The sequence below is a fragment of the Streptopelia decaocto genome (assembly GCF_964273445.1).
Source record: "Streptopelia decaocto genome assembly, chromosome: 6".
NCBI classification, from domain to species: domain Eukaryota; kingdom Metazoa; phylum Chordata; class Aves; order Columbiformes; family Columbidae; genus Streptopelia; species Streptopelia decaocto.
In genome coordinates, this window is record NC_138660.1 from 48,071,026 (window position 1) to 48,098,960 (window position 27,935).

General features: G+C 42.6%; 1 protein-coding gene across 1 annotated transcript in view; it reads right to left on the reverse strand.

Moving 5' to 3' along the window:
- The window catches only part of CERS6 (ceramide synthase 6), a 118,350-nt gene extending 92,830 nt beyond the window's left edge, over nt 1-25,520 (reverse strand). Inside the window, exon 1 of the mRNA XM_082055857.1 lies at nt 25,338-25,520. Coding sequence (XP_081911983.1) covers nt 25,338-25,507 — 170 coding nt within the window. The 5' untranslated portion in view covers nt 25,508-25,520. The remainder of the gene's footprint in view (nt 1-25,337) is intronic.
- Between the last annotated feature and the right edge of the window lie 2,415 nt (nt 25,521-27,935).

The following is a 27,935-nucleotide window of genomic DNA, read 5'->3' on the forward strand; positions in this document are numbered from 1 at the left end:
AATTTTCTTAATGCTTTCCTGTTTGATTGCCACCTCAGTAGGGGACTCTTTTGGAAAGGCAGGGAGGCAATCTGGAAGGCAGCTGTGGCCCTGCATCCACAAGCACAGATGAGCTTACTGACCCTCTGTGCACCCCACTGTCTATCGGGGAGAGGAGAAAGCAGCACCTACTGGAGTGCAGGATATGCTGCAGCATTCGAAATGCAGAGCCTTTGTCTTCTGCCTTCCATACTGAGGCTTTCCCCAAAGCAAAACCTGCCATTGCAGGCAAACAATGAGTCTTGCACACAAAATGCTCATAACACAGCTGACAAGCATCTCATTGTACTCCTAATATGCGATAAACAATTAGTGATCAGACAAAGCAGTGCAAGAACAAATCCTATTAACAAATAATAGGATTTGCTACTGGATCACCCAAACGCTACTTTGGAAGTGACTCCCGGGGCTGCTGCAGCCAGGAACGGCCATCAGGGAAGGGAGCCCTGGGGCACGACGTGCCGGTGAGGGGCACGGCCACCAGCCAGCCGCCGTAACATCGTCCCCAGTGACTGCTATTAGATGACATAAGCAAGTGATGCTAAGATGGCAATGCAAGAGGTGGCTCTTTTTCTATTAGACTTCAGGAAAAAAAAAAAAAAAAAGTAGACAAATTCCCAGTGCTGAAAACCAGGCAGAGCACCTATCTGTCCTGGCAGGTCACAAAATACTTGTAAGATAACAGTTACTTAAAGCTTTTTAAAGTGGCAAGTATTTGTTACTCTTAGTATTTCTGTGTAGGGCTGCTATGTCTTTTCATCTCCTTGGGATCATTAAAACTGTCTTGCTTATTTATTTGTTTTTAACACGCCACAGCACATGCTGCTTGGGATAAAAGCACCTTTTTCTGCACACCACAACCACCACATTACAGAGGAACTGGACACTGCTCTGACTTGGTGTAGTACCTTCTATTAGAATGTAAAAACAGAAACTAATAACCAAAATTGGGAACTAATGTGAATTATAATCATGTCATTATAGAAGTTTTTTAGACAGAATTAGAAAAAAAACTAATCAATTGTAGACCATGAGTTTTCTTTTTTAAATGGAAAGAAACATGGTTCCTGAGACTGGTCATCAAGTAACAGTTCTTATCTAGTATATTGAAAAAGTCAAAAGGAAGAACATTCTTCCTTTAAAATAAAGTGTGACCAAGCAATATGAGGTTACAGCTTGATCAGAGCAGCAATGTGGATACTCCTGAAGGCGTAGGTTAAGCCAACCCAACCACCAAAACCCACCCAGCAGAACAGAGACGCAAACACACTGCCTCTCTGGGGATCACCTCATCCATAGTTCTTTAGGGCTTGTCCCATTACCTCAGGTACTGCAGTAAACTGAGCATTCTGTCGCATGTGGGGAATCACAGGACAGCTCAGCAGAAAAAGCATGAAAGCTATTTAGTGTGGTATCTAGTGTGCTGTTCTGCCAGCTCAAATGGAAGCGACAGCCAGTCTCTCAGCCAGCTGGGTTAGAGATTAGCCATAATATATTGATGCATTTGAACTGTGCAGTGCTGTACATTTGCAAGAGGAGAAAGAAAGGAGATGAACAGGGTGGGGAAACACCTAGGCAGGAATTGCTGCAGGACTCATTTTGAAAACCTGCACAAACAGCCTCCTTGCCCAGGCAAATATGAGCGTTTATAGCCCACCACATGAACTCAGCCAGTGTGCTGCTAAGACCCTCACACTCCCCTGTTGCACAGACTCCAAAACATTCAGCATGCACATCACTAAAGTATTTGCACAGCGCTTTGACTTCAGCAAGGCTTTGCAAGCATTGAGAACACTTGGTAATTACCAACTTTACACAGAATTATAGATCAAACTCTGCCTTCCCTTGAGAACACATTAGACATGACAGCTATATCCAGGATATATGAGGAAGTATCATAGCCCAAGACTGTAGCTCCCTTAGAGTGGGACTGGAAATGTCTGGCCAGCAGACACAATTCCTCAGAAGAATACTCAAAGCAGCTCCTGCAAGTGGGCACCTCCTGGGCTGACAGCCACTTTCTTGACATGCATGTCAGTCACCATCCTCTAGAGAAATATTACTGACACAGGCTGGCTCCCAAAGAGCACGACCGCTGCCTCCACACCCACTGCCAGGAACGCAAAGAAAAGCGAATATCCTCAGAATGCCCAGAACTACAGCGTACTCACAAATTTTACTTTAGAAGAGGAAATGGTGGTGAATTTACTCCACTGCAAGATCAGTTTCTACCTGTGGGGATATCTTTTCAGCTTCAGAAAGAAGCATGTGTAAAACCAAGGAGGGCTGGGGAATGTCGTTTCACCAAGGTCACAGCAGCATGCCAAGATTATCCTTTTCCAGGCCTATCGTGGGTGAATATGGTTGACTGACACATACAGGCCAGCTAAAGAGAGAGAGGCAACCTCTGAGGAGTTCCTGTGAAGCCTACAGAACATCCCCTGGTCGAAGCACCACCTTTGCTTTGCTCATTCCCCACCACTGCAGCCCCCTCCTTGCTGACTGAGACCTGGAAACTCTTGCCCTCTTCAAGAGCCTCTCCAGCAGGAAAGAACCAACATTGAAGCCACAGCCAGAGCCATGAGGGAGCAGAGATCAGGAGCAAACAGTGAGAAACAGTAAAGCTGTATGCAGCTGTGCTCCAGCACTGCTGCCTGTGGCTGGGTGAAAAACAGCCTCAGGCCAGGGAGGGTAGGAAGCCAGGGTGTAACCGGGAAGGATGGGTTTATGCAGCCTCCTGATGCAGTTCTAGCTCCATCTCAGAGCAGCTTCAGACATAGATGTCAGTTCCCTGGCATTCAGTTGGGTATGGTTTTCCTGCAGCAGATGCAAGTGGTTCAAGAACAAAACCAGTTATTAAAGAACTCAGAACAGGCAAAACCCTTGTCAATCAACAACGGAGCCCTGCACTTTAGTTAACAAACGCGTCTAGAAGGAAACTTCTCTGTGATCAAACATCAGAAGACAAACATTATACACATACCTACTCAGGGACTGAATATCCCCTTTCAGATGTCTGTTGTGTGATTTATCCAGAGCATCTGGAGAGTCAAAGCACTGCCTGTCAGCCTGTCATGAACTCCCATGCTATCATAGTATTCAGTAGTAATCCCTGGTCTTTCACTGCTAAGTAAGGGAAGAAAAAAAACAAACAAGCAAACCAAGCAAAGGCCAGAACTAGTTGATGTAAATACAAATAAGAAGCAAAAACAATTAGCTCAGAGATGTTACTAAAAACTTGACCAAAAAAAAGTCTTTTAGCCCTGTTCAGCACTGTGTACTAAGCGGCATCACAAGAATTCTTTCACACAGGAGTTGTAATACCACAGGCAGGACAGAAAACCAAGCATATAATGTCACGCAGCTATCAAATACACAGAAAAGAAAATGATGGAGGGACAGGGCAGAAAGCAGAAACCCCCACAGCAAAGCTGCAGAAGTAGGTGCCTTCCCTTATGTAATAAGTGATGGTCAAAATTGTTATTGTTGAACAAATCTAGTGGAACTCAGTTATATTATGCATATTGTTGTAAGCAGTAACTGTGTTTGTACAAGTTTGATTCTGTTTTGTAGAACTTTGTAGTGACAGTTAAAACCAAGGCCTGAATGCCTGGATGCAACCCCCCCTCTTTCCCCTTCCCCCCCGCTTCAGTTTGTAAGGAGTGGGCGCATCTCCTTCTTTCTCTGGTACTTGAGGCTAACAGCTTCTTTTGTTTGGCCCCAGAGCACCCTGACCAGGGCCATTAGGAGAAGGGAGTGCCGAGGCCCACTGAGCCGCTGGATGCCTGCGGCCAGTGTGGGGGATGTTTGGAGGCTTCAGGTGCACCCACTGTGGGGGTGCAGAGGACAAGCACCCCCCGCAGTGACTCAGCTTTTTCAAGCCAGAAACCAGCAACATCCAGTGGCTCAAAAGGCAACATTTTACATTTTCCACAGCAAATTCTACCATAGCAACACCTTCCACCAATCCGGAGAGCTGCTGGAAGCCCGCGAACAGCATCAACCAATGCATGAACACGTGTAAAAACTTATATAAGCACCCACGAAGACTGGAGGGTGTGCCCGTGGTGGAACCGGGCTTCCCCCCGTCACCCAGCGCTGTTTTGCCTAATTACTGCTTGCTTTAAATTCGCTTGCTCAATAAAATTGATTAATTGGCTTAGAAACTTGTCTTCATTTATAACACTTACATCCTCGCCATACATGCACATTCCCCAATGATTACAAAATTTCACATTTTAACCCACCAAATTTGAACATCTATTTTAAATGCAGCTGTGCATGCAAGGAGCAAAAATAAATAAATAAAAGCTCTTCTAAAGAGGCAGATTTATAACCAAATCTGTCTGCAGAGCCATGCAGATTGAAAAAACTAGGTCAAATCTTTTGCTAGTCAACCTCACTGCTATTCCTCCCCAGCCCTCCTCCCCTTCAGCTTTCAGTATTTATTGAAGAAATCAATTAATAAGACTGCAACAAATTACTTCTGCCTGGTGCATACCAGGGGGGTCATCAATGCAACTACAGGTGGAAGGGGGAAAAATTAAATTGTTATAGTCTTTCCAATTCACAAATCCTAATCCTAGAGTGTATGTACTCAGGGCTACTAGGGTCCATTAGCAGGCAAACAACAATGCTTGTTAAAAAATAAAATGGGAGAGAGGGAGGGGGGCAAGAGGCAGACAAAGGTAGGCTGGAAAGAGTCAAAAATAGAGGAATTGCTGTGCTTTTGCTGTGCTTGCAGCAAAACCACTATAGCATCTGCTGCTTTTAATTACATCTTGCTAGTGTATTTTCTACAGCTTTGTGAGTTAACAGTTTTAGAAACCTCATAAATATCTCCACTTTGACACTAGATTTTCAAAGAGTAACTGTAATACTAGTTTTTGTACCTACTAGTGACCCTGTGTATGTTTTAAATAATTATATTTTAGGAAAAAAAGACTCATACTGCAATTCATATATTCACTGTCACAAAGGCATTAAGCGTTCTTTTTTTAATCTTCATAAAACGTAGAGACCAAGTTGGTCCAATTTCAGCTTACTCATTTTTATTCATTTCTCTCCTTCTGTTGCACACAGACAGAAGGCATTCGGTTTCGTCATTAAAAAAAAAATATCCAAAATCCAAAGATACGCAGTTCTGCATCAGCCAAATACTAAACCAAATCACTCTCCAACTCCATTTCAACCACACGCAATATGCTGCCTGACAAGTTACTGCAAGAAGACAAAGAAATCAGCTTCCTGACTTACTGCAGTGACGGCCAAGCCAACTGGTTTGACAGGCCACATTCCACAGCCTCCACACACTGAGTGCCCCAGGTCGCTGTGCTGACAGCTGAAGGCTGGGGGAACACTGGCATGCCCCAAGGGCTGGGTAGGAGAGCCAGTCCCCATTCTGAAAGGCAAGTGTCCTCTCTGAGGACATGGTGACAGCGGTCTGGGACGCTGCTGCGTCCCCTGCAAGGGGGACTGGGGTGCCCTGCTGACTGCAGGGGGGAAGTAGCGCTGGGCTGGGGGAGCCTGTGGCTGGTAGGCAGAACTGTCTCATTCATTTGCTTGGATGGAAAAGCCATTGTGGAATGTGGCACATGCAGACCTGGCTGACAAAATACACAACCAGTCTACAGCCATTTCAGCATGAATTAATGGAAATTGTCATAATTTCTCTTTTCACACAGGTGCTCGGTGAAGTTTCTGTTATACTAGTAAAGACTTTTTCTCTCACCAGTAAACCCAGAGCTATCACAGACGAACCAGAAAAGCCATTTGAAGCATAGTATACAGCTGTGCAGCAGACTACACAGAACACATCCTAAATACAAGAACATGCACAGGGAGCCTTTATCTTTGATGTGTCTTTGCCTTCACCCTTCCTGCCGTTGGCTAAATTCCTTTGAAGCCAAGGCTATGCTACTCATAACTCATCTACATCAGCCCCATCTGGCCTTTGTTTCTGAGCTGGCTCTTATCTATAGCAGTCACTGTTGAACTTTCAGAGCCTTGGATAATTTTTCACCCTTAACTCAGCAAGCCATAAATAATTACTGCCTCAATACCTTAGATAAACAGCTATGAAAATCCTTTTCTTTTTGGTTGGTGGGTTGGTTTTTTGTTTGTTTCATTTGTTTTTTTGACAGTGACATATTAAGAGTGGGGACCAAATGAGATGCAAAATGCAACCTAACAAGCTCTGCTTGATGTCTACTGGATCAGAAGGTAAGTAAAGAAATGGCAGTGTCAGAATTATTGAGGTGGATATGAGAATCTGGACAAAGCACAGTAGCAAAACTAAGCATTTAAGAGGAAACTGTCAAGCTAAAAACATTTTGGAACCACTACACAGTCACATAGCACTATCCAGCATACTATGACTCACTCCAAGCAAAGCCGATACTCTTTTGAAGTCCGTACCTTAACACTCAATCCTTCTTCTTGAGCAGTGCTCATGCTTGATGGTCTAATAGAGAACTTTTGCCTCTATAAAAATTCAAAAATTCATTTTATATTAATCCTTTCAACACAGGTCAGATAGAATGTCTGTATTTACCCAAATGATACTTCCTTTATTTTTCATTTTTTAAATACTGTACTAGGATGAGAAAAGCAAACTGAGATTCAGAAGGTTTTTTTTTCCCCATCCTGTTCAATAGATAAATTGTACAATAATTTGATCAGCTTCATTTGGAGAAGTATGATTTTTTTGTTCCACAATTCAATCAGAAACTGGTATCATATATAGATGGCTAGCAGAACAGCATTGTCAACTAGCTTTGCTTCTTATATGAAACAAAGCTTATTTTTACTTTTAAACTACCAGCTGAAATTTCAGTGTACTCAAAAAATCAAGATGGAAATTACTTTTTCCAGCATTTATTTAAAAAGCTACCCAAACTAGAACTTTGTCCAATTCAACAACAGGTCCCAAGAACCCTCAAACTGTATTGAGTAAAGAAAGCAAAATTTTTCAATTGTTTAAATTACTTTTGTTAGATCATTAAAGCATCTTATGACTGATATTCTAATTAGAAACTTAACAGAAAATCTCCATTATAAAACAGGAGTTTCTCAATAAGGAAATAGAAGTTGTGGATTTCTTTCCTAAGCCTCAGCTATTGAGAAAACATACTACCAGTCTTGCAGAGAACAGCTCTTGTCCTTTATTGGGTTCTCGCCATAACGAACATCTGCTAAGTCTATAAATTAATTGCTGAAAACATCTTGTGCTTCTAGATGATCCAGGCAATCGCAGCTGTTCTGGGTTACTAGAGAACATTACCATTTTTCTCTCTCACACAGGCACACATCCACACACACATCCTCCCTTACAGTATAGCATAAAGCAAGAACAATTATTTTTCATGTCAGAAAATAAATCTTTATTGCTAATCAAGTCATCAGAGCAGCACACAGTAAATTTCCCTAGATGATTTAAGCAGTCATTTTTGTACCATAGTAACCTAAGGATATGAAGGATGCCTCACCTAGCTGATCGAAAATGTTCTCTATCTTCAGATCAAGAATTCTTCTATCAGTCTTCTTGGTTTGTCAAAAGCAGAGTTTGGTAGGCAGTTGCAATGGGCTCTTTCCAGTTCAAAGAAAATGCTAGAGTCCACTTCAGAGAGCTCTTTGCATATAACAGTATTTGTCCCCACAAAAGGCTCATCAGACTCAAATTTCACCTACTTGCTCCATCTTCAAGATTTCCTATTCTTCTGGGCTATACTGATACACTAAGGTATGTTGCCTCATCTCATGCCCAGCTGTGATTCCTCTGGCCTTGGAGCTCCCAGTTCAGCAGACAGAAATTGGCTCATTTAAATACTATTTGTAACTTCTAAAATTGGAAATCACCTGCTCTACTGAAAGTTTTATACACACCTCCTGTATTTCCTTCTGGTGTTCCTGGTCTCACTGACCATCCAGGGCTCTAGTGAATGATGAGGGTCTGACAGAAGTAACAGTACCTACATTTTCCAGCCAAACCTGGAAGGTTATTATTGACTTAATTTGGAAAGAGTAGCAAGAGTGCTGTCTCTCACAAATGGCAGATTTCTGGATGCCATCAGCAGAGACAGATATCAATCTGTAATCATTCTGGGTCACGTTAGCCAGCTGGCACCTCCTTTCTTGTTATATGTGTTTATTAAAGATTCTGCAAGAAGGTGAGGGTGGCACCTGGGCATGCTACACCTTTCTGTGTGGGAAGGGATTGCAATGATATAAACACTATGGCCTTCTACTGCCTAGTTTAAAAACAAACAAACAAAAAAGTATTTCATCGCTTCTTAAGAATTTTCAGATCTGTCCGATGTACAACTTGAGGCAGACATATCACACGTACATCAAGTCTCCTCCTTTCCTAGGATAGAAATGTTTTGATATACCCTTGAATGTAGAAGTGCCTGTGAAGGGAGCAGTTGCAAATGCACATTGTTCCTGGTGGGAAAAAATGGGCATGCCTGGTCACACTGCATTCTTCCCAGGTGCATGAACATACATCATGGCCATGTTTCCCCTCACACTGTATCTTTAGTCTCACTCCCCTCTTCCACATTCCAAAAAACACCTGCATGCCCCTTCCAGGTCTACTTCTCTGCCCCACTCCCACCTCTAGTCCTCAGCCTCTCCACTAATAATTTTACCTAGCGAGTACAGGAGGAATCCGGGGAGTAATTAATTCTCTAAACTTTAAGTTCCAAGTAAGCAATAGAAGTGTCAAGATACTGAAGAGCAGCAGATTGTCATATCACAAGCCATGTGGTTGCTGCACTGTGTCTCCACAAAAATTATTTGCATTACTCACAAACGAGGAGGTTGACTTGTGATCTGTCATTTGAGATGCAAATACTTACCGATGGCACAGAAGTATTCCAACTTCTGTTTTTATTACTCATTATTTTAACACTGTTAGTTAAAAGGCTTTGAAACACCAAAATCACTCAGTTCTGCAGTAAGACCAAAAGAACTGACATTTTATCGCTATTTCATTTGTACCACAAATAACCTAGCTGCACGATCAAGATCTAAACCTAAATCTATGAGCTGAGAGCTGAAGTACACTGCAGTAGTGTACTATTGGCATAAATAAAGCCTAAGAGTAAACCAAGTCCTTCATTAAAATTATAGAACAATAACTTCGTAAATACTACCTTCTGATTACCCTGTCCTAAACACCATTCAGGTGTCCAAAAGCAGTATCAAAATACAGATTCTAATGTGTTTCAAATTTTATTTCTTTTTAGCAGAATAAAGAGGACATGTCCCTTTGGTACAGAGCACTGCCGCACACAGCAGCACCCCTCTACCCACGGATCTCCATGCCAAGCGTTATGCTGCTTCTATGGAAAAGCATCAGCATCTCCTTCTGCTTTACACAGCCGTATTACACACAGACAGCTACACAGCTGTCGTGTTATTACTCAGACCTTTCTCAACTGTTCATATGTATTAAGATCCCTTTACAGACCTGCATCTCAAAACACCCTTTCAAACAGGCAAATATATCATCACCATTATTACAATATTTTCAATACAATTTTAGAGGTAAGGAATGAGGGTATGACTCTTCTAGGCACACTGTAAATGCATGGCAAAGCAAGAGAAAAACATTAAAATTAAGATGGTCAACAGTTTGCACTTTCCTACCATGAAGAGTATTTATTTCATTTCTTTTAGGTAATATGCTAGAAAATTTCCAGGCAAAACAGTATTTAAGAAGGTGTCAAAAAGCAAGAGCCAAATCTACAGTGGCTACTAAAGCTTATAGCTCCAAGTACCTTTTTTCAAGATTGGGGTGCCCTAAAGCAGATCTCCGATAAGGATTCCCACAAGTTCTGCATGTTTTGTAGTTAATTTTATCTTGTTCCATGTCTCTCGTCATCAAAGCAGGAATGAGACTGATTAATGGCTGTCTTTCAGAAGTGGGTGCTTCATAGAGTTAATGGCAACTGTCAGTCAGTGGGACCTCAGTCTTATTTAGGAGATTGGGAGAAAAGTATCCCAGAAAACTCAGGTGAACATGAAATTTTCCATCTTCCTTCCTCTCTGTCCTCATGTATCGCAGCCACATTCTGAAGTTATTCCAGAACAGATGCAACTGCACCTGTAAGACCATGAACTGTCCAAGGGGAAGGAGGTTTAGGAGTTCAGCAGAACACCTCACCTTGCAGCAGGTTCTGAAAGCTTTTTTGCTATTTGTGATAGTTCTCATTAAACAATGTGAAAACATTTTAGAAGCAAGCAGCAGTTACTGTTCTTAAAATCACATCATAAAAGGATCCCAGGCCCTAAGACTACATAATAGATCAGTCAAAATCATCAGCAGAGAACATGAGCACACTAATTTTCAGTCCTCTGCTTTACTGTAACACTCAAAGTCAGACCTCCTGAAGCCAGAAGCCTTGCTCTTTCAACATCAACAGCAAGACCAGACCAGTATACTTCCAATCACTGCCTGACAGGCTGGAGGATGCAGAGCCCACTCCTGGGATTAAGCTTTTTGGTTGATAACTGCTCTTCTGTGGTCAAAGCTGAGGGGAGACACTTACCAAGCCTTCACTTGAAGAGAATTTGGTTAAAGGGGAACTGTAAAAAAACACAGAGTGTATCCAGTGTGCTCCATTTTGCTATTTGTTATGCAAGTGTACTCATTGAGAGGCCTCTTCATGCCATTTAATGTAAATAAATACCTGCAGCACTACCAGGCAAGGCAGAAAGAGCACTCTGTTGTGAAGCAGAGTGGGAGACTTGTTGGGACAGTCTTGGAGGTCATCATTAAAACCTATTTAATATTCAAATGTACACACACACCCCTCCAGCTGTATTCTCTAAATCACAACATGTGCAGCAAATATCATCATCATTAAGGATGAAACTTTTTCTGTTTGTGTGTACTCAACATAGCTCTTAATAGATGCTTATATTGCAACTCTGGCAGGACTGTAGTTTACATAAAACACCTGAGTTTGTGTTAAGCTACTTGCCACTTGGACTGACACCACCACAGCTGCAGCACAGTACCTGTTAGGAATACTCCTTCCAGACCACCCTACACATGTTAAAAGGAGCTACAACCACTGCACAGATGTATTAGACCACCTTCTCCACCACAAAGTAGCTTTGTGCTGGAGCAGAACCAGGACAGGACACAAGCAAGCTGTCCATAAGGTGCTTACCAATAGCCTGCCACTGGGTACCAGACCTGACAGCTCTAGTCAGTATTAGAGATGCTCTTGTTCAAGCGGGACTGAGGGAAGGAGAAGAGAGGCTGTCGCGTCATCCCTCTGACTGACTGATCGCCTCACACCACAATGGAGCAGAGGCCCAGGTCTTACTCTGTCGAGAAAGCCTAAGTCTTTGTAGTTAACATCAAACGTTAACTAAACTTCTGTGTTTGAGATTTTAAGACAGAACAATGCTCCATGGCTGCACAAACACTACCCAGTCCTGAAAAAATCAAAGGGGTAAGGGGCAAACGTGGTACTTAGTCGAAGAAAGAAAACTGGAATTAAAAAAATAATAATTTTATTTATATATATATAGCCTTTATTTCTATCTAGGTGTGCAGATTGAATGGTTTTTGTTTCTTAATTGCTAAAACAGCAATTGGATGGCTACAAGTGACTCTACATAATGACACATAATTTCTCATCATTCAAAGAAGTTTTATGCTGATGTAACACACCAGAACTCAGCAGAAGCTGATTTCTAATTTATATTAGCAGTTCAGATTCAGAACCTTTGTATGTAAATCAGTCACATTATAGGGTAATATAGATCCTCAACTGGTATAAATCAGTCTGACCACCCTCAAACAAACTGTGACTTACAACACCAGCAGACCTTGCCAGTATGCAAACAATCAAATAAGACTATGTGCCAAAGGTCTCTTTATGCATGTAATACAGTTTCACAAAATTAATGCACTCTTTACATTAAAATTCATGAAGAAGAGCAAATGCTAATATTCCAAGAGAGTCAGCTAATCTGATGTATGTACTCCAGGATGTTTCATAGGAAATTGTAGGAAGTGATTGGGCAGGGATCATGAAAATCCCTGACCATTGTAATCTCATTTTTTCATGTATGACTCAGGATTTACCAGCCCATGTGCCCAAAGCTTTGTGAGAGATTAACAGGAGCCCCAGTTGAAGTTAATACAACTCTGAAAGAGAAGGCCAGATGCAAGCGGTAACACCTGGACTCCAAAGATTATTTATATATAAAGATGAACTAATCTAGCTTTGTATTTGGAATCTCTACAATTAACTATATCAACAAGAACGAAAGTTAAGATGCTGGAAGCTAGTGCCTTGGTTCTTCATTCCAACAAACCTTCCCCAAGACAGAGGGCCACCACCATAAACAAACAAAAATAAAATCAAACAACAATCCATAATAACACCTTCCTGTTCTGGTCAAGGTCTAAAGTCAGCCACAGGTATTCAAGGGAAGCAACAGTCTGTTGGAGATTGCACACAAAGCACTGTAAACAGAGGGCTGAAATCAAGGTTACCTTATCCTTGCTCTGTGAATCACTTTATGGACTACATAGCTGGCAACATCCTTGCTTTAACAGATATCTCCTTCTCTGTATTTGGTTTCTCATCATGCTGTGTTCTAGTCTGAGTCCTGAGAGAGGATGACAGATTATTTAGCAGATGTCATTTTCTCAGTCAATATACTTGGGTTATTTCCAAACCATTTTTCAGCAACTATTTCCTGGTATGGATACAGGACTGAGTAGAAAGAAAATGTGAAAGAAGCTATGATTTTTCTTACTAATCACTTTGAGGGTTTTGCGATTAAGATGACCAACATATTCTTTTGCCACCAAGCTGAGACAGATCGTTGATAATATTAGGATCAACTTGAATGCCCTCCCCGGCCCAAACCTGTCTTCCTACATACCACTACACTCAGCAGGCCTTCCCCGTGGCTGCTTTTACATTTGAATAGCATTTTGAAAGCTAAGTTAGGAGTCTGTAATGTTCTTACCACTGATCTTCAATAAAGGTGCAATGGAAAAGCAGCCCATCTGAAGGACAGAGTTGCTACGCACTGTACCGCACTGAAGAGGGGCAAAAGACCTTGTTTCCTCTCTATTTCAGTTGCTGCATCTTCTGCACACAAGAGCTGGGCAGTGATGGATAAACCTCAAGACAGAAATTTCAGATCTACCTTTGCCACCAGCAGCTCTGGGGAACATCACACATGGACAAACAGCTTTTTTCAAAGTGGGGGTGGAAACTAACCAGAGGAGAGCAAATAAAAAGAAGAACTGCGATGGGAGTAGATGCAGGACAAGAAAACATTTATGGGGCACACAGAAGATGAGACAAAGATTAGAAAGATGCATAGCAATAAATACTGGAATAAACCTTACTTTTAATTTAAATATGAGAGATACAAGGGAAATTTATTTTGAGATGGGGTCACAGCTGTAAGATGAGAAGTGAGAGAGTTAAAGGGTCGGGAATCATATGCTTTGCCCAAAAATAATGCATTCTCTTTGAACCATTAACAGGTAGCTTCCATAGCAAACATGAAACAATCAGAATCCTAAATTCTAGCTGTATGTGCATACAGCCCCGTTGCTTCAAAGATGTGAAGGCTGTCATGTTTCAAATTATAAAGGAAAGCATGGTAATACAACAAGAACAAACAAAACAAAATAAACACCCCACAAACCACCAAACAGAAACACCCCAAAACCCTATCACCACTAAATCCACCTTCCAGAATAGGGACAACAATTTAACTACAATGCACTTAAAAGTAAGTGTAAACACAGATGCTTCATGATAACTTTGCGGTTTTCTATTCTTTAAGGCACCTTCCTTGAGTAAGAGATTTGTTATTAATATCTAAAGTTCTAAGCCCCTGCAGTATATGCCTGAGTTATTCCAATCAGGAAACAAGGCAAAACACAAATAATGCTATGGTAATGGATACAAAGTGCTACTTTCTCATCAAACCTTGAAGTCAGCTCTCAATGGGAGAATAAGCAAAATGATGCAGTGTTCTATTTCTGCTAGCACACTTTTCATCTTGACATCTGAAGGTAAATGCCAGGCTACAGGTTTGAGCTCTTGCCATCATTGTAGCAAACCACCAGCATATTTTCATGAAAATCAACCTGTTCAGAGATTTTTTTTTTTCTTAAATAAATTAAAATACAAAACAAAATCACAACAAAACTTCCTGTGCACCATGCATGCAGATACAAAGCAAATAACTCTTAAATTAAGAGCTGGTCAAGAATGCATGCTTCTGGGGGCTGGTAATGCTACAGAGATCTCATTTATATCTCTACATTGTTGTCCTGTAACCAGACCCATTTATCAGTGCTGGCTGAAAGTTAGGACATCTGTTCCTGATGAAATTTTGACATTTCTAAATTTTCATTTAATTCCAAACTGGAAGAATACCAAATATTTTTCACATTTCCTATAAATGCTCTAGAAAATAACAATTCTAGGTTAGAACAAATGAGAGTTTCTCTACTTAGGATACAGGGTGTGTTTCTTCTGTCAAATATCAAATGTTTCATTATCACCCAAGAACTGACATTTTGAAACAGCTCATTTTCTAGACCCATCAATATTTTATAACTGCTCTTAAAGATTTTTTTTTAATTTAATAATTTTTAATAAAATAGAAGAAAGTATTGCAGTGTGATACAATGCCACTGTTGTGTATAAATTCCTCTGAGTCACACACACATATATATTTGGAACTATGCACATATTACCTATATAAACAATTAGTGAATGTGGAACCGAAGACTGGCTTCTCTCCTTTCTTTCCTAAGACTGATTTAATCTTATTATCTTGAACACAAAGGGAATAAAAGCTTTCCCGGTAAGGCATGTAATCACAATTTCCTGTCTTCTAAGCACCTCTTTCTGTGAATTTTTTTCAAAAACAAAATTATCTTGAAGGTATTGCAGTGTGGAAAAGAATCAACTTAAGGGGAATAAAACTAAAATTATCCTCAAAATTGCCTGTTATAATCAAATTTAATGCTGTGGGAGACTCAAAGTATTGATCGTAGAAGGAAACAGAATGTGTTTATACCACAGCAACTCAGGCTTCATTTTGGGTACCCACAAGGTAATTCCTGTCTTAGGTAGAGGAGGTCCACATCTATTTCTTGATTTACATTCCATCTGCTCACATGCCAGACTACAATAAAATTGAAAGACCCATTCTACAGCAAACAGAAAATCCAGATGTTCATTCAATCAAGTGTTATGTGCTCTGCCCAAATTCAGTTTCTCCTGCAGGCTTACAGTGAACTTCAACTTAATCCTCACCTGTTCAGGTTTCCAATGTAGTTTATACACCTCCTGCAAACACAGGATCCCAGGAGCCCCTTGGAGCCTTGCATTGTGAAAGTGTGCCATTTAGTGAAGTTTATGGTCTCACAGAATCACTGAGGTTGGAAGAGACCTCTGGAGATCACCAAGTCCTACTCACAACACAGTCAACTAGAGCAGGACCATGCCTAGTTGGGCTCAGAGTATTTCCACAGATGAAGACTCCACAACTTCTCTGGATAACCTGTCCCAGCATTTCACCACCATCCCAGGAAAAAGTTCATTCTCAATGTTTAAACAGAATTTCCTCCATACCCATTGCTTGTTGCCTCTTATCCTTTCACTGGACATGACTAAGAAGAGTCTGGTTCTGCCTTATTTACTCTATCAGGTATTTGTACACACCCATAAGATCCCCCTCAGCTTTCTCTTCTCCAGACTGAACCATCCCAGCTCTCCCATTCTTTCTTTGTATGTCAGATGCTCGAAATCCTTAAGCATCTTAGTAGCCCTTCGCTGCCCTCACTCCAGTATGTTCGTATCTTGTAGAGTGGAGACCAAAACTGGACTCATCACTCCAGAAACAGCCTCACCAGTGCCAAGTACAGCAGAATAATCCCTTCCCTTGACCTGCTGGCAACACTTTCCCCAATGCTGCTGGTGCGTTTCTGGCTTATGTTCAACTTGTTGTCCACCAGTGCTCCCAGGACTCCATTTGCAGTTCAATTTGTCATAATCACATCAACACAATCACTGCAGCGTTAATTTAGTACAATGGGTGTTGTAATCCTGGGGAGCGTTTGGTGCTGGAACTGTTGATATTTTCAGGCTACTCTCTTCTCATATCAGTTCTCTCCCTTCTCTCATATTAGGCATGTGGGAAAAGTTGACAGATAAGTATCAACCACCCAATTACCACACAATTATTGCTTCAATACATACAAAACACGCTGTTGCTTGTGGTCTAACCACTTGCTTTTCTTTTTTCAACAGCTTCTTCCCAACACAATGGCCATAAGTGGAATAAACACACCCAACTGGACCCAATCATCTTGTCCAGCAGCATGCTTTGGACAACCACAAGTAGTGAACAGCAGGAAGTTTAAAAAAATGGACAACTGTGGAAAAGCTTTTCAACGGACACATTCTCACTCATGACCCACTTATTACCTAAAACTTTGTTTTCAACAGAAGCAACTGGTCTTACCAGTTGCAAGGGGGATTCTGGTCTCAATGACTCACTGGTCTCATCTGCTGCAGAAGCACAAGGAAAACCACAGCCCGGCCAGCCAGCTGGTGAGAGGCTGGAGCCCTCCAGCTCCCCAGGTGAGCAGGTCTCCTCCTGGTTGAGAAGTGTGTCAGAGAAGCCCACCACCACCGACTTCACCCACTGCCCCCCAAAATTTCTCATCTCACTTTCATTCACATAGACTTAATTTTGCCTGCTCTGTCATGCTGTAATGCCTGCAGGTTTAGACGAGCATTCCATGTTTATGCCACCTACCTACAAAGTTTGACCAGTTGCCATATCAAGGCAACTGATCCTGCACTTCCTAAGGAATATATCTTGTTTGGACTGTCCCCTTCACAACAGCACACCAGGCTGTTTCTCTCCAGCTATGTGGACCACTGCATTTCTCTCAGCAACAGATACGTCACACGGTCACAACACACAAGCAAAAGCAAGCACAAGGGATATTACAAGAGATACTACAATGTGACACACTGATCTTTTCACATTACTCACTTTAGCGATCAGCAACTGCTTTTGGGTAACCAGAGTCTCTTTACTTTGCACCATGCAGTACACTTGGTTCCAAATAAGCAATTCCTGCCATGGCACGAAGGCGTCTCTCACTGGTCTGGGCAGTTATACTCATTTGCACCATTTGTCCAGGTAGGCAGTATTGGTGCAAAAGCAGCAGTTTAAAGTTCCGTGTGACTACAGGATGCAAAACATCATAGCAAAGTCAAGGCAAAGTAGAATGGCCTCTGCTTCCACCTTCTGCCAGTGAGGATGGGAGCCCAGGGACACAGTAAGCAACAGTCCCAGTGAAAAGTTCAGGTATCTATACAGTGTCGTATGGAACTGAATGCAGTCAGCAACAGAAGCAAAATTGGAGTGAAGAGATCCCAACTCCAAAGTGAGGATTCCAGCACCATTTCTATCAAGCCTTTTCCTCTTTCTGCTTGCAGACTAGAAAACATAAAGTTTATCTCAGAGGGTGGCAAAGGGGCAATGCATAGAAGTGATGACACCATATGTGAAAAACAGAAGAGCCACTTTTTCCTCTGGGTCACCCCATTACTGTCAAAAATAGAACAACTAGCTTGTAACAAAGGATAGGCAAATACTACTGCACGTATAAATACTCAAGAAGCCTCAGGATTCTGAGATTTTATGCTAATGAACACCCTCTGGGGTCTAACCTGTTTTTTGCACCAGTGTAACTATGGCAGCTAGATTTATTATTTTTATATATAGTACTATGGGCTATCCTGCCCCCCCCACCCCTACAGGGGAAACCAAGACAGGGAAGCTTTTACTGCACTCACACTGAGAAAACATGCAAGTAATTTAGATATATTGCTTTAACCATCCTACTGTGACCTGTGGGCACAAAGAAGGCTTTTCATCATTTCAGACCAGACTTTAAAGTGAATCATTTATAATATTAAAATTGAGGCTTAGGTTAGTGAACCTGAAAGATACTTCATTAATACAAGGTAGTCTGGAGAAACTTAGCATTCCATTCCTCCCTGTGCAAAAGGTCATTTGGATTAATAACAAAAGTATAAATATATAAATATATATGCGTGTATATATATGTATTTATTGTAAAATACACAACACAGCTAACTGGATGTTATGCTTCTTTATGGCTGTTAGACATTCTTAATAATTGTACGGACAATTACCTTGAGAACTTAAATTTGATTATGCTACCTCAGTAACAGTTATGTAAGACTTCACAATTGGTCAAGAGTATGAAAGCTTACCAATGACAAAATTTGCCATTTTAAGATGTATTAACTACATAGGAAAAAAAAAATGTTACAGTTTTCTCTCTGCTTTTGGTCCAGAGGTCACAGCTTTGTGTTACAGGTCCACCGGCATTATGAAAAGCATCTCTAGGATTATAGCTGGCTATGCTAAATACTCCAGCTCTCCTGCCGCTGCCTCAATTTGACTATTTTGGAATAACCAGAAAGGTATAATCCTTATGGGAAACGGATGAATGCCAGATGGTGTAATTAGTCTTCTGTAAGGACCATGTGCTAAAAAGACTTTCTCACAGAGGACAGAAGATCTCAGCCCATCTGATTGTCAAAAGCTTTGCTCACATTAAAGCAAGACACTAGTGATTCCTCCTCTCTCAAGTGATCAGAGACCCACACGCTTCCCTCCCTCTCCATTAACCTGGATGCCCATCCCTGCTGCACCCCCAGTATCTGTAAGCGTGCAATGAGGTAAGGGAATCACTGGTGTAGAAAACCACAGAGGAATGGAGGTGTTAGACGAACACCTCCAAGGAACTGCTGATACATATCATATGTATCCAACTGTCCACAAGGAGCCAACTACAGTCTTAAGCACACTACTGAGTATCATATAAGATTACATAACTTAGGAAAGCTACATACTCTTACACTGTAATTTTAACTTTCTTGTCAAAACTCCAAGACCACCTTGAGACGGACACAGAAATCCCCAATGCTAATTAACTGTTAAACTACTGTAGACATGGGATATTTAACAACTATTGGAGAAAAAAAAAAAAAGCAAATATGGCCAAGTAAGCACTGTTAGCTCAGACATCCCTTTACTCTCTACCCTGTTGACAGATAACAGAGTCAAGAGAACAGATTTCCCCAAATGTTAATTTATTAAATGCTTTGTATGGACAAACAAGACACATCTGCAGATGTGTAGAAAGAGGCAGCATAACAGAAGCTCTTATTTTTCCGAGAACAAATTCTTAGCAAATGTCTGTTAATCAGCGACAGGAGCAGAAGCAGGAGGAACCAAAAGAGTCACAGGCAATTTGGATCCAAATGCGCAGTTACAGGAATCCAGCCAGGAACTGAATGGGAGTTTCTAACACTAACTGGAACTGCACTCAGACAAAACCCCAGGAACAGCAGCTCTGCCCCAGTAATAGGCTCCCAGTACCCAGCAATGACCTGTCACTGAAACCTTTCCCTCAGCCAAGCTGTGGTTTGGCTGTTGTACTTCTGCCACCCGGCTATTTTAGAAATCAGTTTCAATGGAGCTCAACACGTATTTCCCACTGAACTCCCAATTTTGAGATTGACGCTAATGTGGTCCTTTACAAGGACATTTAACTAGCATGTATTTTATCCACTACACCTTATCTTAAAGGAACTTTCCCAGCTTATATCCGAACATATGACTACATTACACAACAGAGTACCAGCCAACCCAGACACAATCAAGACAGGTGAACAGACACAGCACTGGTCAGAGCTGGCAGGACAGAGCTCCACCCACGCCAAGAAGACAACAGCTCTGCAGGTAAAAATAATCACTTTGTTGTGAGGTATCTGCTTTTGTTAGCAGCTGAAGCTCAAACACTGCAATGCTAGGAAACAAAAACTGGTTACATAAAGGAAAAATAAATGACACAAAATAACTAATGAAAAGAAAGACAAAAAGGGACGGTACAATGAGCAAAATATAAATTTATTTTAAAGCTGTTTACTGGTAATACTCTATTGTTACTATTTTTTAAAATGGTCTGAAGTTTAAACAAAATAGCTTTTTCAGTTATTTTCTTTACATTGCCTGTGTCTTTTCATAGGAAGTTTTTTATTTCAATGTCTTATTCCATTTCAACTGAATTAAGTATCTAATAAGCAGCAATCAAGCACAAAAAGACCTCACACATCATCTTATAAAAAAAAGATCCAAAAAATAGAGTAAACAGAAAACTGAGAAAACCATTGTCAGTGAACACATGCATCCACTCACACAGAAGTGAGTTACACCTGAATGATCAGATTTTGCCTCACACACAGGGAACTAAGCAAGAAATCTACAGATATCAAAGGCTACAAACAGGTTTTGATAGAACTGACGATCATTGCCCCACTCAGACTCCCCAGATGATATCATGGGCTGCTGGAAATGCAGCAAGGTTGTACACTCCCTTCCAAACTCTGTCTCTTGTCTAGCTTCCTTCTTGTTGTAAGAAAGTACCGATACTAGATGTCTTAGGGATTACAAAAATTAAATTTGTATGTATACACCACACACCAGAAACACTTGCAAGGCACTGTCACCTGAATAAATTTTTACAGCTAGCAAAATACATATATACTCATTAATTTTTTTTCTTTCTCTCTATACACACACACCCCCCCAGTCATTGTATTATGTCACCTTGATCCACTAGGAATTCTACTGTGTCATACTAAAATGACAATCAGCTGAGGTTACCTTTGAGGCTGAATTATCATTATAAAAGCAAAATGTCACGCAAAAGCTGTTAATTTCCATACACTCAATATCTAACCGTGTCTTGATCTGAGAAATAGTAAATGATAAGGCTGGCTCAGTTTAAATCAGCACTGCTGGAGGGTTGTTCCTATATATAATCAGGCTATCCCTGACCATATGAGCCATTCCATCACCTGACGAATAGCAGATTCACCTTTGAGAACTGCCCCCACATCAAGGCCAGAGGACAATAAAAGCATTATAAGCCTTGTTTGCTGATTTATGGAGCTATTTCAGATCTGAGCCCAAACTGCTGCTTAGAGGGTGAGCAAAATAAAGCACGCTGCAATTACAATGGGATGGGATATGATAAACTTGAGTAGATGAGCCAAGTGTAAAGAAAGCAGTAATATCAGACAACTTGACTCAGGAAGTTGCTGGACCACATCAGAAATCTGTCTACTTTGCACTTCTTCTGGAGGACTCAGCAAATTTCTCCTTTGGAAGAAGTCTCTAAAGCAGTGGTGTGTTACCCTCTTGTTTTGTGTCCAACAAGCAAACTGATTGCTGAGCAAACATTATTTTCATATAACCACACACCCCTCACAGAGGACATGCTTGGGATGATAGGAACGGGTGCTGCTGCTGAGCAGTGAGGTCTAGCACAGAGGGAGAGGAGCCATGTGATCCCATAAAATAAAGAAGAAAAATTGTATTTGCCCAGAATGACAGATGTTGCTTTACCTTTTTAGGTAAATCAAAACTACAACACCTTGCTATTAGTAAGGCCAGTTTCAATTCAGCTTTCCCTGCACTAGAACTGGAAAGGATCTAGCAAGACAGAGACTGGTATTATTGAGCATTTATGTTATCTTCTTATAGCTGAAGGCATTGTATGGTACAGGAGGGGATCCTTAATCATGTACATGCCTTTTAAAAATTGTAAGACACACAAAATGGATGGATACTATGAAGAAATATGTCCCCACATTACCACTGCATTGCTCAACTCCTGCCATCTTCCAAATTACTTGGTAGCACTATCTTTGCACTTAGTTATTATAGTTTTCTAAAAACGTACTTTGTGTTCAAAGAAAGAGATAAATGAGAAGGAAGGGAAAAGACAAAAGGCTGTTAAGGTATTTTAGCACCTCATCCATAACTACGATGGCCTCAGCAGATAGATCCACTAAATCTCATGGTTATGAGATTATACCTCAGAGCAAAGCTTATTTCAAGAGCACTCATCATCATCAGATCCAATTGCTGAAGCGGTTCAGCATACCTTTAATGTTCTAATCTGCTTTTTCCTTTCATTCAAGAGTGCTGGTCAGGGAAATCAACAAAATGTAGTTTATGTGAAAGAAAAAAAAAGAAATAACATTTCAGAAGTCTCTAGATTCTTTTCTTGACTTGGTTAGTTGACTCACTAAATCAGTAACACAAATAAAAAAAAATCCCAGTAGGATTAACTCTGTTAATAATAGGTGAATATGTATGGAATAAAATTTCCAGGTTCTGTCATTTCAGTTGCACCCACAAATACATACATATATAGAATATAAATATATATGTATGAATGAAGTCAACTTTTAACGCTTAGCATGACAGGTTTCATTGCCCAGACATACCAGGAACTTTGTAAGCAAAGAAACACAAAGTCCAAATCACAGCTCTCCTGAACTACATTTCTTACTACTGTGAAGATCCATGAAGTTAATCACCCCTCATAGCAAGGGAAATAAAACCATACTGCTCCAGCAGCCTAGCAGTCAGCTGCTCTGAAGGAGTCTGAAAATAATGGATATAAAATACACAATCAGATTCTTAACACCCTGTGGCTGCTTCCCTACCAGTATAAAGAATTGCAAGAGCACCTGTATTAGCTATCTTATTATACAAAACAAAACAGAGACTAGTGATGTTACAAATATTTCAGTACAACTGTGGATTTAAAGTACCCCTGAAGGTTGTTTTAAATGTTTTACAGCATCTATTTTTCTTTAGTTGCTACCATTACAAAACCGGGGAACTGTTACACATCGGCAACTGCTTTTTCCGGGATGTAGCATGTACAACAGTCATCCACAGCTTTAGTTTTGAAAGGAAAAATTGTAGCTGTTTAAATACACGGAAGAATGAAAAATGATCACTTTAACAGATATGCTTGCTTCTCTTTTATTCTGGATCTTGTATAGCTTTATCAATTGAAATAATTGCAAACCTTGAATTAATGATGTGCATGAGGCATTTCTGTTGCTCCCAACAAGCAAAGCACACAGGTCTGACAAAATAAATTACCAATGTGCAATAATAAGGCTTGTTCTTCTCACCATTCAAATCAAAGACAATCCTCCTGCTTTGGTCAGTGGAAGCAGGTCCAGTCACTTTTGCTCAGTCTGCTTTAATAAAATGCTCTACATTAAAAACCACAATTGTACCGTGCCACGCAGATTAATCTCACACAAAACAGCCTTATCCTACTCTCACAGTGGAGTTTTACAAATGATTTGAAAATAAAAAGGAAAAAAAGTAAATGTTAATAAAATCTTCTAGGAGGACTCTCACCTACTATCAGGTTAGCAGAACTCATTTCCAGATCTAAATGTCAAAATTATCCTAATGAATATAAGGGAATTATGAAAACATACTGATTTTCTCATCTGTATAACTAACATTTAAAAATATAATGTACTGCAAAATTAAAAATTACTTTAAATTAATGAAGAGAAAAAACAACAGAGGGAGAGGATACAGACTACTAAATAATCAGAGTAGCTTCCATAATGCTAACCACAGCCGGACTAGAACTAACAGAAACAACATGATTCTAAGTTTAGGCTGAAATTGCCTCCCTGACTAACTGTTCCTTCATCTAAACACAGCCCTGCATACATACTGCAGTTCAGATGGCAAGAGATGCAACATCACGCACCCACTTTCAGCACTCAAAACCACAGATTGTACAAGTTGTAAAGCAAAAAAACCTACACACTAATGATTTGACATTATCTAAATACTTGGCACTCTAACTGTAACTATATTGCAGTATTTAATTCAGGATTAGTGGTTAAATCAACTTTTGATAACCTCAGATTTTCAGGTAGATCACAAGTTTTGACATCTTTTTCAATGAATCTGTAAAGCAAAAGAAAAGTTAGCAACCCATGACAGCTTATTTCTCAAAAGAAATATGGTCCTCTCAACGGAGTCATGAAAGCAGCCAAGTTTTTCACAAACCAACATTACAGGTACCACATTCTAACCAGGGTGAGGAAATGCCTAGGAGATGTGGAGTGCTACCTGGCAGATGAGCTTTTTATCATTTTTAAAGCATCTTTATAGCATTTCCCTGGCATGTGATAACTACTGGTCTTCCTTTATCTCGCTTGACTACCCTAACAGCATTGCCTACGAAGGCAGCACTGAAAACACGTAGGAGTTGGCACAGGCAATCGTTCTTTTGTTCTCTGCAGATGGAGGGAACACCACCTTTGTCAGGCAGCACAGAAGTCTGTGCCAGTGAGCAACCCACTTTGCTTCAGCTGCCCCTGTGACAGGCAGCCTCTGCTAAACACTCAAGAAGAGTAGTCATTGCTGACCAATCACTAGTTTGACGTCCTGTGTTTAAGTATACATATATACACATTTATATGTTTGTGAAATGTGTATTTTGAATTCAGCAATCTCAGAGAACGGCGAGTTTAGTTCAGTGATGAACAACGTCTGGAGCGGCTCCTCATTGGGATCCTGCATCCCGACAGCACTGGGAGTATTCCCGATCCGTGGCACGGAGCGTTCACACCGCTTCCACACGAACTGCCCGAGCCAACCTCTGCTCAGCACCACAGCCTGACCCTGGGGCCGGTGCTCACCTCCAAACCTCCCATTCCGACCGCAGCAGCCGCCGCTCGCCCCGCGGCCGCGGAGGGGGAAGGCAGCGCCGGCTTCGCCTCAGCTTACTCTCTACAGAGCGACCCTGCGGCGGGGGCACGGCCAGACTCTACCGCCGGGACAGCTTCCCGCCCCGTCTTCACCGGCGGGAGCCGCCCTCCTTGCAGGGCTTCCCTGAGGGGGGCGGCCAGAACCCCGCTGCAACCCGTGGGTAGCGGCCCGCGGGCGGGCAGGCCCCGGGTCGCACAGGTGCCGAAGGGCGCTGTTCTGCTCGCCCCCAGCGCCGGGCCAGGGCGCCGCGGCCGCCGCAGGTGGAGAGGAGCCTGCGCCCATTCCCGGGGAGACCTCGCCTCCTACCGCCCGCGCCGGGCCGCGCTGCGGGCAGCGGGAGAGGAGCGCCGGCTGCCTCCAGACCCCCTCCACCTTCCTGCAGCGGGCCCGCTACGTGACCGACCGAGAGGGGAGGGAAAACGTAAGAGCTTGGCAAGGCCGGGAGAGAAGCGGCGGCGGGAGGGAGACGCCGGGCAGCCAAGGTTCCCTGTCTGCCCCTCAGCGAGCAGCCGCGCAGCCCGCCCAGTCCCGCCGAGCCCGCGGCGGCGCGGGCGGCTCGGCATTACCTTTCGAAGAGCAGCCGGATCATGAAGATGCAGAAGGCCAGGGGGAAGGCGAGGTAGAGGTCCTCCGCCTGCGGGAAGGCGGCTTCCTCCGTGCTCTGCAGGTCCGCCCAGGTGACGTTGTGCGGCAGCCAGAACCGCTCGTTCCAGAACCAGGCGAGGATCCCTGCCATCTTTGCTTTGTCTGCCGCGGCGCTCCGCGCTCCGCTCCGCCCGCCGGCCTCCCTCACCGCGGCGAGGCGTGTGCGAGCGGCTGCCGGGGTAGAGGAGGATGGAGGCGCGTCTCAGCCCCGCCGCCGCGGATGATGCTGCCGAGCGGTGCCGGCTCCCCGCCCCGGCCGCCCGGCGGGGGCAGCGCCGCCCCGCCTGTCACACGGCCGCGCCGCCCCCATTGGCTCGCTCCCCGCCGCGCGGCTGCTCGGCTCCCTCGGACCCCGCCGCGCTCCGGAGGCGGCACCGGGCTGGTCTTGCCGGGGGCCGGAGGCAGCGTCCCCCCGGCCCTCTTCCGCCCCAAAAACCTCCACCGAACCCTGAACCAGAAATTGCGCGGCCCGAGCGAGCAGGGACCCTGTCCTGGGGACATTCGCCGCGGCTGAGGCTGCCGGTGGCAGCGCGCTGCAACCGCCGGGACGCAGCCTCCGCCTCAGCGCCGGCTCGGCGTCCGACCAGCCTGGCGGCGCCGCGGATCCGCGCCTTGTCACCCCGCCTTGTCACCCCCCTTGTCACCCCACCGGGCTGCCGGGCTGACCCAAAGCTCCTTTTCTGAACTCGGCAGGGCCACACGGGCCGGTACCGGCTGCCTCAGCCTGAGTAAACCCTGCCGGGAGCACCGCCCTCTGCCGTCCCCTGGTGAGGCGGTTAAATGGGAGCGAGACCGTCCTGGGTGAAAGGACCCTCTGAAACATTTAGTGACTCAACTCTGTATGCATGTACGGCACAGAAGGTAAATGAGGCATGGAAAGCTGTCTGAGGGCACACCACCCATCAGCAACAAAACGGAGGTTAGGACTGTGGCTTTTCACATCCAGGTAAAAAAACCTTTTTGTTTTTATGCATATTTTTACAAGCTGCAAGAGGAAAACTGTAATTGTCTCCACCAGACGTTACGGCAAAGGTGACTGGCAGTCTTTAGTGTAGATGTAGCCACTAGACTATGTGCATAGTGGTCTAGGCTCACACAAAACTACTTCAAGTAGTAGTTATGCGTAGTTGTGCTGATCCTGTAACATCGCTATTTTGTCTGCCCTGCCTTGCTTTATTTTAGATGGTTTCAGTTTTCTCCCCTGTATCATCACATTCTCTCTACTGAATACTAAGCTACACTGACTTCTGCACATGGCAATACTCCAGAGTTTTATCATCCTGCCTTTGGGTTTTCTGCTAGCTTGCTCTTTTTTCCCTACTGACTCTACTTGCCCTTCCTGAAAAATTAATTGCACAGCTCCTTGTGTATGCGCTGAAGAAAATTCTAAGTTAAACACACGACTCTAATGCTGTGAAAAATGCTATACCAATTCAAACAAAACAAACCATTTCTGTATATGGAAAGAATTTCCATCTAGGACATTTCAGGGAAGTTTCAGGAAATGTTTTGGCAGGATGGCTGAGGAGCCATGAGGGTGAACCTGCCACTGGATGTTTCTGTTTTATTGCTTAGCCAACATCCTAACTCTCCATAATTATTGTGATTCAGTTCTTGTGGTTGCTTATAGGGGAGAGAGAAAGCTGGTAGCTGAAGGCTGCTCCATGGACGCCTGGTCCTTCAAATGGTCTGAAACAAAGTGTGGGTTCTAGCACCTCTGTCAGATTTGCCTGCCCCCATCTCTTCCTTCGCTGCGGTTAGAACAGTGCTCACTGCCCATCTGAGCCCTCAGCTCCCCAGCAGTTCCAGCCCTATGCGTAATCATCTCAGGATCCTATAATACTATGAGTGTCTGACTTGAGCTATCTGTCAAAACTCAGGGCTTTGCTGTGATTTCAGTTCAGAGGGCAGACTGACCGTGAGAGCTGCACACCCCTAATACAGCCTCCTTCACTTACAAATAATTTCTTTGCTGAAATCAGCAAGAACTTTTTTAGCCAGTGCCAAAAACATAACTGTCTAATATCTCCCTTCCACCTCCTAACCTCTGCCTTGTTCTTATGGCCAGATTTCACCCATCTTCCAGCACTGTCTCACAAACACCTGAGCTAGCTTCCGCACATATAGATACACCTCTCTTCAGTTACAATACCCAAATCATCCAGATCACTCAATTTTCTGAATGGACTTGCATAAAGCAGCCTTAAAGGGAGATATGAGTGTGTGTCCTCAGAATGACCTCAGAAGCATAAACTTTGAAATCTATTGATGAAAAGCTTTTTATATATCATTATAATAGCTGACAATACACAGATAACCATTTGCTCCATTAACGATAATTGTGTTTAAGGCAAAGTTGATTTTAATTAGAAAATTGGTATCATTATTCTGCACCTGAAGGTGACCTGTCTTTTTGCAGCATATTTCAATATTCCAGTCCATTTAGAAGTATATTCAATATTTATGTTTGTTTCCAATACAATGAATTAGTTCTTTCCCAGCCAGTACTGAGGCTTGCA